Source organism: Myxine glutinosa, chromosome 7 (assembly GCF_964187855.1).
Source record: "Myxine glutinosa chromosome 7, kmMyxGlut1.1, whole genome shotgun sequence".
Lineage (NCBI taxonomy): Eukaryota > Metazoa > Chordata > Myxini > Myxiniformes > Myxinidae > Myxine > Myxine glutinosa.
In genome coordinates this window covers 110,875,066-110,886,872 of record NC_136267.1, presented here as the reverse complement: position 1 = coordinate 110,886,872, position 11,807 = coordinate 110,875,066, and the positions used below count along the sequence as shown (strand labels likewise).

At 41.3% G+C, this 11,807-nt stretch overlaps 1 protein-coding gene across 27 annotated transcripts in view; it reads right to left on the bottom strand.

Moving 5' to 3' along the window:
* Nucleotides 1-413: 413 nt before the first annotated feature.
* Nucleotides 414-11,807, bottom strand: part of LOC137431577 (myocyte-specific enhancer factor 2A) — a 171,005-nt gene continuing 159,611 nt past the window's right edge. For 19 of the 27 annotated variants that reach the window (XM_078782128.1, XM_078782126.1, XM_078782129.1 and 16 more), the window contains one exon: nucleotides 414-1,924. In XM_078782128.1, coding sequence (XP_078638254.1) covers nucleotides 1,624-1,924 — 301 coding nt within the window. In that variant the 3' untranslated portion in view covers nucleotides 414-1,623. The remainder of the gene's footprint in view (nucleotides 1,925-11,807) is intronic. The other 8 variants (XR_013624139.1, XR_013624147.1, XR_013624142.1 and 5 more) reach the window with 1 other exon arrangement.

The window sequence follows — 11,807 nt, the reverse complement described above, 5'->3', positions numbered from 1 at the left end:
GGTGTTTATGCACAGCACGATTGACCTGCTATGTGACCTCCATGCTGGATCGAGGGAAGCATCACGGCTTCAAATATAGACCAGACATAGGTAGACAAGTATCGGTTCTCTCATTACGTAGAACAAAATATATCCAAAAGCAGCATATCACGCAGCACTCATTTGGCGCCATTTTCTTTTTAAACGGAGTCGAGAAGCTGTTTCGAATTGGGCAAAAAATAACAATTTTGTTCACCTCCAGAAATTTGACGCACAAGACATTTTAAAAACCTGAAGCAAATGTTGCCCCACGCAGACCTTTGCCTGTAAATAACGTCTTGTTCGATTCAGAGAGGCGAAGCCATACACATATACATATATATATATATATATATATACATATATGTATATACATATACACACACAAAGAGCTCGTCAGTCAACCAATATATAATGTATATTTATATATACACACACACACACACACCGAACAAATTATACAATCAAAATACAATTCACAACATGATAATGCACATCAAATGGCTTACAAACCACGCAAATTAAAACCATAACGATTAAGGCTTTCGAAAACCTGAAGGTGCATTTTGTTCAAAGAGTAAGGCCGAGGGCTGTGTGTTTATCCGAAAACGTTCGTCTTTGGCAAATATTGTACACTTAAAACAACATTATACAAGTCAATATTTTAAGCGTGATCAAATATACAAATATTTAGAAAGAATGCTTTGCTTTAAATAAAATATATATAGTTATAATACTTTTCGTGAGTTTAGCGCAGTCTCATTTTCCGAAGCACCATGCAAACATCGAAACGGAGATTTATCCCAAAGTATTACGTCATCCCTACAATGGCCGTCAGGGAAGGGGGTCACATGGGAAGCGTGGTAAAGAAAGTTACCACAAAATTAAAGCAACACCAACGAAGTCTTCAAAATTAGTAAATAATATGTCTCAAAAAGGCAACAGTGTACTCGTACTCGTACTCGTACTCGTACTCGTACTCGTACTCGTACTCGTACTCGTACTCGTACTCGTACTCGCCGGATTTGTCAATTTTCACGTACGCCTGGAAAAGAGATTATCCGTTAGACGTCAAATTCCAGGGAGAGTCCTTCCAATCCCATTGTGGGGCCGACATAATGATTGCGTTCGCAGAAGTCCAAGCGCACCTTGTACAATCCTTCTCAAGATGAACGAGGGAGAAAGCGAGAGTTTCATAAAAACAACTTTCTGCAGTGTTGGGGGCAGGGGGGAGAAAAAATACTTAATGTGCTTCAAATGTGCGCGTTGGCCAAATGGTTAAAAATGAGATAATTAATCGTAACTAAACAATGAAATTCATTAAAAACGCTGCTGTAAACGCATTTGCTGCACCCAGCAGCGTGATTCCCGCTGGGTGTTTATATATCGTCCCCTGAACTGAGGGGTTTTTTTTCAGAACTTTGTGCCGTTAAGTTGACCTGAAATAAGCCTTCGCCGATATATAGCGACCGGCGGGGCATCTTTCGATCGGATTCATAAAACTTCTTTGTCAACTTTCCCCCCCCAAAAAAAATCCCACGCAGCAAAAACGAAACACCGAGTCCGGGCCTTCAAATCTCGCCTGATGAACCTTCCGTGTCTCCATCACGTCATCCATCGCTCGGATAGTCTGAGGCGCTTGGCCACGGCCAGGTCGGCACCGGTCGGTATGACGAGGCCTCCCTGTGCGTTACGACACGCCGTGGCCGAGACCGTGGTCATGAGCGCGGCGGAGGTCGTGCTCAGCTCCCCGGTTACCATCCGTGGGGCCTCTTCCCGATCGCTCCCGCCGTCGTACGAGCTCGCGGAACTGCTCAGACTGTCCGCGGGAGATCGTCCCGATTCCCGGCCCTGTCGTGTCCCTTGAGCGTGAAGGTACACGGCCGTTCCTGCTGACGTCCGATCTCTGCACACACCAACAGAGGGAACAGAAATCATTATGTGCGCACACACAAACACACACCCCCAAGGAATGCTTCGCTGGGGGTGTTGGTGCGTAAAAGCCGAATGCACACTACAGCACAATGAGCAAATACGTTTGATTGCTTAGAACAGACTGGACTTGATTTTGTAAAACTGACATTTTTACGATACAAATACATTATCCATACTTGTAATGCAAGCACATTGAATTACAAGAGATGTTAACATCATCTATTTATTGACAAATAAATGGAGCATTTTACATATGATACATAGAGGCCTCGAAAATAAGAACAGGGTAAGCAGACAGCACAGTGTCAGACAGCTATAGGTTAACCTAATAGGGTTTTGCTGGTTTCCCTTGGAGAGATAACTTAAGAAATCAAAACACGTAGTGTTAACACTATCGAAATTCTGTAAACTCATCTAGAATATCATGTATACCTTTGATCCGAGCTACTAGATTGATTCTGGGCCTAGCTAGACTAACCTACGAGGATCGGTTGAAGGAGACAGGAGGATACATTAGAAAGGGGGAGATTGTGAGGGGATGTGACACAGACAGAGATGTTTAATATAATGAAGGGTGTAAACAAAATAAGTGCTGAAGAGTACAGCAGAATGGACAGTGACAGGATGAGGGGCCGAGGTTTCAGAGTAAAGAAGAGAATTGGGAACACAGTAACAGTAATAGTAAGGCAGGGGTCTTTCGCTCAGAGCAGTAAATGTGCTAATCGTTCCCCTGGAAAGGAAGTGGTAGCAGAAACAGCAGATAGATTTAAGCTGGGCTCAGGTAAGTATTAGGGGTGGAGGGTTACATGGATATTGGTAGGTATGGCTTGGTGATTGTATACATGTGCTGTAATTGTGATGTATGTCAGCGGCTTCATCAAAAGGCAAACGTGCTGTCAGTGTTTCCTCATTCCTTCCCCAACCCCCGAAAAAATAAATATATATATCCACCTCGTTGGTCGTTATCTCCATTGGCGGGTTTCAGAAGGTGGAACAAAGCCTTCCCACGTGTGTTTGTATACATATATGAGTGTGTGTGTGTGTGTGTGTTTAGATATACATGTATGAGTGTGTGCACATGTATGTGTATGTATGTAAATTGTTGTTGATGGCTGCTATCTCCAACCGTGGGTGGGTTTCAGGAGATGAAACAGAGACCAACAAGATCTCAAAGTATCCACCTCCTTTGTGTGTGTATGTGGTCATCAAGCATAATACATCATTGTCTTTGCTAACCCCCACTCTTCCCCTCATCATTCTCTTTTTTTTTTAGTCCCCCCCCCCCCCCCCCCCCCAGTCTCTGTCTTTCCCTCACCTCTCTGTCATTCCCCACAACCTCTCCTTCTCTCCCCACTCCCTCTGTCTCACCCCTCCCCTCTCTTCCCTCCTTCCTGTCCCCTTCCCCTCCTCCCTCCCCTCTCCTCATATTCCAGTCAAAAAGTGACTAAATTACCCAGCAATTCCAGGTACCTTTGCTAGTACACTCGGACCCCAACATCACGGTCCCAACATTCGTGGGTTCCATGTATTCATGGTTTATAAATTGCGACCTGCTTCTACATTCGCGGCCCCGTGTGCTGCAAATTTTCGGTTTTCGCGAACACAATTTTTTTTTCCCGCGAGCCGTGAGCATTACTGGTTTCTACATTCCCGGCCCTGCGCTTCACATTTTCACGGCTTTTAGCGGTCACATAAAAATATTTTAGCCGCGCTATAAGCGAGCTTCGCAGGATATCCCACCATTCACACAGTAAACACTGCTACAAGGGACATCTGCCATTCACACAATAAACAGTGCTTCGAGGGATATCCCACCATTCACACAGTAAACACTGCTTCTTCGAGGGATATCCCACCATTCACACAGTAAACACTGCTTCTTCGAGGGATATCCGCCATTCACACAATAAACATTGCTTCGAGGGATAACCCGCCAGCTGCATAACACGTAATCCCCGTGAGTTACTGTACAGAATGAAAACACTACACCACATCTATTAGTACAATTAACAATCTCCCTTTTCCCCACTGAAACAATGTCCCAACATTTGTGGGATTTCCATCGACATTCGCAGATTTTGGCATGCCCAGAACTTATCCCCCCCTTGTTATATTGAAGCAATGCCCCCACATTCTCTGTTCCAACTTTCGTGGCATTTTCCAGGGATGTATCCCCCACAAATGTCGGGTCCGAGTATATATATATATATAATTTTAGAAACAGGAATCAAATATATATATATATATATATATATATATATATATATATATATATATATATATATATATATATATATATATATATATATATATATCCATATACATATACACATAAATATACATATACACATAAATATACATGTAACGTTAAACCCCAACATGCATGGATTTGATATTCGCGGAATCCACGTATTTGCGGTTCATAAAAGGTGACCTATTTATACATTTGTGGCCCTGTGTTTAACGTGGTTTTTGCCAACCTAAAAAAAAATTCTCCCACCAGCCACGCACATATAACAGTTCTAAAACCATCTTCCACCTGCCACGCATAAAGAAGCTGTACATGCACATAAACCATCCCCCACCAGCGTCGTCCGTTGCCACCATCCCCCACAAACAATGGTACCACCACCAACACTTCCTCCATCTACCCCCAACCTCTGCACAACTACTTATATGCAGCTTGTCCTGGGTCTCGTTCTTTCTTCTCATTCCGCTGCCTTGATCTGCTGTGATTCTTTGTGCGCACATTGCTCAATCATAGGTCCTAAGCGGATGAGTAGTGCAGGAAATGTGACTGCTCCCAAGAGGCAGCAAAAGGTCATGAGCTTGAGCCATAAAGTGGAGCTGCTTGACCGACTATCAAGAGGTGAGAGTGCGGCCTATGGGCAGGCACTATGGTGTGAACAAATCGACTGTGCGCTACATCAAGAAAAACAAGAATGCGATTCACTGAAGTGCTGCAGGATACGGGGACAATCGCTGACAGGTTTCAAGACGCTGACCCAGTGACGGAGCGGTACCTCGTGTTCAAGAGGGGGTTGGATGATGTTTTGCTGCCGCACAAAGAGCTGCACAGAAACCTGCATCACTCACCGGAACAGTCCGGCACCCCAGCACCTCCATCAACACCCTCACGTGCGTCCTCTTCAGAGGAGGTCACAGAGTTCACTGGATTCTAACTCATCGTCGTCGTCATCATCATCACATCAAAAGTTACATAAATTGGATACTGTACCGGTCGGTACCTGGTGTTGTTTTTTATTTTTTTGTAAGCATTTTTGATGAAACTATCATCATGTGCATTGTGTTCGTAAGATTTTTAATTTTTCCGTTATCAATCATGAACCACAGGGACCATATCCCTCTTTTTCCCATTGAATAAATGCCCCAACATTCGTGGATTCGGCATTTATGACATTTTCCAGGAATGTATCACCCTGTTGATGTCCCTGTGCCTGTCATCCTCTACTCATCGTACAATTAAATGCGTATCGATAAACTGATAAAATTATTTAAGTGTCGAGGCTCGTGGAGGAGATAGAACGCAGAATGGATCAGGATGTACCAGAACAAAAAGAAGAGCACAAAGAGAGGGTGGGGGACACACCAACAGCAGGGTTGAGGGACAAAATAGAGTGGGACCTGGAGAAATAAGGGATGTGGGGAAGAATGACAAGAGGCGGACACAGTGGTGAAAAAGATTGACACAGCCACAAACTTTCAATCACAGAAGTGGTAACAAAAACTGGAAACTTAGAAAAAGAGGTGGACTTGGGGAGGGTTAATGGGGGTAGAAAATATCATGGTTGTCCTGAGATGCTGCTGAACCAGTTGTCTTTAAGTTCTGAAGGGAAGAATGAGATTGAAAAATAGAGTGGAGTTGGTACTTGATAAGGTGCAGACAATTTGGGCCAAATGGTCTCGTCCTGTGTTCAAGTTCCTTGCACATCCTACCAAGAGTAAAACAGAAGCGGCCTGCGATTTGAGCTTTTATAGATAAAAGTGAATGCTGTGCGTGCAAAGCCATCCATTTTGTTTATTTTGTACAATTCTGCTCATAACGCATCATGGATCAAATCAGATCATTCAACGACGTGACAAGTTTTTGGCATGTTGAAAAAGTTATCGGAATCATCAGATGCTCACAGAAGTCTAAGAAATGAAAACAGTTTGTACTTGCTCTTCAACATACAAGTGCAAGGACAGTTCCAGTTTATTGGACTAGAGTGAGCATCTCAAGTTCGTATAATATTCCGAACGCCCCACGTCTCCCCACCCATGAGTACATCATTTTTTGTGAGTCGAAGCACAAGTACAATTGTATTATTCAAATAAACAAATCGAATCAATTGGAATCAAACCGACAAAATAATGATTTTATGTAAAACTGATATTTATATATATATATATTTGAATTTTTCTGCGATTTCGTCAAAATTGTTAAAATCCACACACAGCATTTGCACAAAGCAAATTTCAGAAGTGACGTCATTTTAGAATGTCGTGACGTCAAATTAGCGGTACTTTCAGCTGATCAGAAAAACAAGCTTTTTGCCATTTTCCTTGCAGCTCATAATCGTCTCAATGTCATGACGTCATCTGTACAGAAGTTCTACCAATACGCAGAGTCGAGTCATCTTCTTAATGCATTTTCATCCATTTATCGGCAATCGGCTTTGATGCCTCGGTGTGCTGCCATGGTAATCGGGCGGGATAATAAAGTGTAACGAATGTTAATGACCCTCAGCACATCCTTCAATGGCATCAGATTTCCAAACTGCGCCGGTATTTTACTCCGTACCTCATTATTACCATACTCACATGAGCTCCTGTATGTTTTATTAGCCACAACTTGTAGATTGATTATACAACAGTAAACGGTATACACGGACTCGACATCCACAACAAGGCTCGGTGGCGAGGATCTATAAAGATTTTGGACATGCTTGTGCTACACAAGTTATTTCCAATAAAGAAACCTATGAATCATTTGTCATTGGAGTACTTGTGTGTAAACCCGTTACGTAAAGCTTGCATTGATTGTCGCAGCAAAGGCAGTCGATTTAAGCAGCGCACACAGGTCGAAGGGCGTGCCAGCTCGTGGGCATATAATGCCATGTGTAGCGTCATACATGTAAGCTGTTCTACCCCCTCTCATTTGAGCTCTATTCTTAGATGATATCATGCCTGCAGCACCTGACGTATTTATATCACGTCACAGACTGCTTTCACCCACAAAATGTTCATTCCAAAATAGTCAATTTTTACGAAACCTGAACTCAACAAAACTTGCATAGATTGCTTAAAAGTCTCACCGTTACCCACCCGGTTCAATGCGACTCGGGCTCCTGCAAGACGTAATCAGCAGGACAGGACGTAATCCAGCTGTGTCAATGCAGGTAAACGCGCAGCCTATAGCACATGTCCAATGCAAGATCTACTAAGCGTTGAAATGTTCTCACAATAGTCCACACAACACCAACGTTTTGTTTCTTTTTCAATATACAGCCAATAAGGATCAAGGAAATATTTATTTCCGTTTGTTTAATATATATATATACAGTCACGTGAAAAAGTAAGTACACCCCATGTAAAGTTTTGACTTTTTCAACATATTTCAACATATAGCTATTTGATCTTCATTTCAACAATATTGATAGATAAAGGTGATATAATATAACAAATATCATGAAACATTTACATTTTGAAGTCCATTGTATAATTTAAATAAACATAAATGCAAATTTCGCATGTGGAAAAAGTAAGTACACCCCTACATTTATCACTACTTCAAATACCTAAAATTAGAATCAGGTTCACCAGCTCAGGTGAAAATGATTAGAACATCGTTAGAGAGGATCTGGAGGAACCTGTCTTATTTAAACCTCAGACATTTAGTTTGGTTTGCTCTTTGTTGTTGAAGTGTGCGGCGTCACCATGCCAAGATCAAAAGAGCTCTCTGAGGCCTTCAGAAAGAAGGTTATAGATGCGTACGAGTCTGGGAAGGGATTTAAAAAGATCTCCAAACAATTTGAAATCAATCATTCGACTGTCAAGAAGATCATCTACAAGTGGAGAAGATTCCAAACAACTGCCAACGTGTTCAGGCCAGGCCACCTCAGCAAGTTCAGCCCGAGAGCAGACCGCAAGATGCTGAAAGAAGTCTCTAAGAACCCCAGAATGTCATCACGGGACCTACAGGTCGCTCTTGCCACTGTTGATGTCAAGGTGCACGAGTCTACCATTAGAAAGAGGCTGCACAAATTTGATCTACATGGGAGGTATGCCAGGAGGAAACCATTGCTGTCCAGAAAGAACATCTGGACAAGACTAAAGTTTGCCAATGAACACCTAGGCAAAGACCAGCACTTCTGGAACAATGTGCTCTGGACAGATGAGTCAAAGGTAGAGCTATTTGGCCACAGTACCAGAAGACATGTGTGGCGAAAACCAAAGACAGCATTTGACCACAAGAACCTGATACCAACTATAAAGCATGGTGGTGGAAATATTATGGTTTGGGGCAGCTTTGCTGCATCATGGCCTGGGCAGCTCACCATCATAGAATCCATTATGAATTCTTCATTGTACCAGAGGGTGCTTGAGGATAATGTGAGGCCATCTGTCAGAAAGTTGAAGCTCAACCGAAGGTGGACCTTGCAACATGACAATGCCTCTAAACATACCAGTAAATCCACCAAGGAATGGCTGAAAAGAAAGAAATGGAGGGTTCTGGAATGGCCAAGTCAAAGCCCGGATCTAAATCCCATCGAGAAGTTGTGGGGGGATTTGAAACGAGCTGTGCATGCAAGAAACCCCTCAAACATCGCACAGCTGAAAGAATTCTGCATGGAGGAGTGGGCAAAAATTTCTCCCAGACGGTCAGATACTGGTAGACAGTTATAAGAAATGCGTACTTGAGGTTGTTTCTGCCAAAGGGGGCAATACCACCTATTAGAGCCAAGGGTGTACTTACTTTTTCCACATGCGAAATTTGCATTTATGTTTATTTAAATTATACAATGGACTACAAAATGTAAATGTTTCATGATATTTGTTATATTATATCACCTCTATCAATCAATATTGTTGAAATGAAGATCAAATAGCTGTATGTTGAAATATGTTGAAAAAGTCAAAACTTTACATGGGGTGTACTTACTTTTTCACATGACTGTATATATATATATATATATATATATATATGTATATATATATATATATATATATATATATATATATATCTATGTATATATATATATATATATATATATATATATATGTATATATATATATATATATATATATATATATATCTTCAGAAAGTATTCACACGCTTTGACTTTTTTCACATTTTGTTGTTACAGTCTGAATTTAAAATGGATTTAATGGAAATTTTTGTCACTGTCTCACACACACATAATACCCCATAATGTCAAGTATCAAATAAAATTTTTAAAATTCCTACAGAATAATTGAAAATGAAATACAGAAATATCTAATTTACATAAGTATCCAACAACGAGGCAATTTAAAGAAGAGTATATATAGAAAGCAATTTATATATAGAAGCGCCTTTGGCAGCGATTACAGCTTCAAGTCTTCTTCAGTAACGACAAGAAGCCCGGCATGTAACGGGCTTCTTTGCCCATCTGGATTTGGGGAGTTTCTCCCATTCTTCCTTGCAGATTTGCTAAAGCACCATCAAGTTGGATGGGGAGTGTCAGTGAACAGCAATATTCAAGTCTTTCCACAGATTCTCAATGGGATTCAAGTCTGGGCTTTGGCTGAGCCACTCAAGGACTTTCACGTTCTTGTTCCGAAGCCATTCCAGTGTTGCTTTGGCTGTATGCTTGGGGTCATTCGCCTGTTGGAACGTAAATCTTCGTCGCATTCTAAGGTCTTTTTCACTCTGAAGCAGGTTCTCCCCAAGGATTTGCCTGTATTTGCCTTGATTAATTGTTCCCTTTACCCTGACAAGTCTCCCAGTCCCTGCCACTGAAAAGCATCCCATCGTATGACACTGCAACCACCATGCTTCACGGTAGGGTGTTTCTTTCTAAATCGTGTCCAATCAATTGAATTGACCACAGGTGGACTCCATTCAAGTTGGAGACATCTCAAGGATGATCAAAGGAAATTGGATGCATCTGAGCTCAATTTGGAGTGTCACAGCAAAGGGGTTGAATACTTTTTGACTCAAGACAATTAGCTTTTTATTTTGAATCATTTTGAAAGAAATTCTAAAAAAACCCCAAAAAACAAATCCACCTTGACATTATGTGGAGACATTAGGGGTGTTATGTGGAGAACAGTGACAAAAAATATGCAATTTTTCGATTTTAAATTCAGGCTGAACAAGAAAATGTGAAAAAAGTCAAGGGGTGTGAATACTTTGTGAAGGCACTGCATGTATGTATGTATGTATGTAGGGATGTATGTATGTATGTATGTATGTATGTATATATAATATATATATATATATATATATATATATATATATATATATATATATATATATATTATATATATATATATATATATATATATATATATAATATATATATATATATATATATTATATATATATATATATAATATATATATATAGTATATATATATATATATATATATTGCATTCAGAAGCCCTGGTGTTGGGCTAGTGGCTAGGGTGCCAGCTTAGGATCCTAGGATCCTGGGCTCGAATCCCGGTCGATCGCTGAATTAACGCCAGCGGGGTTGACTCAGCCTGTCATCTTTCTGAGGTCGGCTAATTGAGTACCAGTTCACTGGTAATTCCCTGCTTGTCGTAAAAAGGCGACAAAAAGGGTTGGCGGCAGGAAGGGCATCCGGCCGTAAAACATTGCTTCAAAAAGGGGACCGAAAAAACAATCAACAACCACTGTCCCCGAAAAAGGCCAACCCCCACTTGTGGGGAAAAATGGCCTCTAAAGGTGTTTTTTTTATATTTTTTATACAGTGCATTCAGAAAGTATTCAGACCCCTTCACTTTTTTCACATTTTGTTATGTTGCAGCCTTATACTGAAATCGTTTAAATTCACTTTCCCTCATCAATCTACACTCAATACCCCATAATGACAAAGAAGAAAACAGGATTTTAGAAAGTTTTGCAAATTTATTAAAAAGAAAAAACTGAAATATCACATTTACATAAGTATTCAGACCCTTTGTTGTGACACTTGAAATTTAGCTCAGGTGCCTCCCATTTCTCTTGATCATCTTTGAGATGTTTCTACACCTTGATTGGGGTCCACCTGTGGTAAATTCAATTGATTGGACATGATTTGGAAAGGCACACACCTGTCTATGTAAGGTCTCACAGCTGACAATGCATATCAGAGCAAAAACCAAGCCATGAGGTCGAAGGAACTGCCTGCAGAGCTCAGAGACAGGATTGTGTCGAGGCACAGATCTGGGGAAGCCTACAAAAAAAAAAATCTCTGCTGCATTGAAGGTTCCCAAGAGCACAGCGGCCTCCATAATTCTTAAATGGAAGAAGTTTGGAACAACCAGGACTCTTCCTAGAGCTGGCCCGCTCGCCAAACTGAGCAATCGGGGGGAGAAGGGCCTTGGTAAGAGAGGTGACCAAGAACCCGATGGTCACTGGCTGAGCTCCATAGATCCTGTGAGGAGATGGCAGAAACTTCCAGAAGGACAACCATCACTGCAACACTCCACCGATCTGGGCTTTATCACAGAGTGGCCAGACGGAAGACTCTCCTCTGTGAAAGACACATGAAAGCCCGCTTGGAGTTTGCAAAAAAGCACCTAAGGGACTCTCAGACTGTGAGAAACAAGATTCTGTGGTCTGATGAAACCAAGATTGATC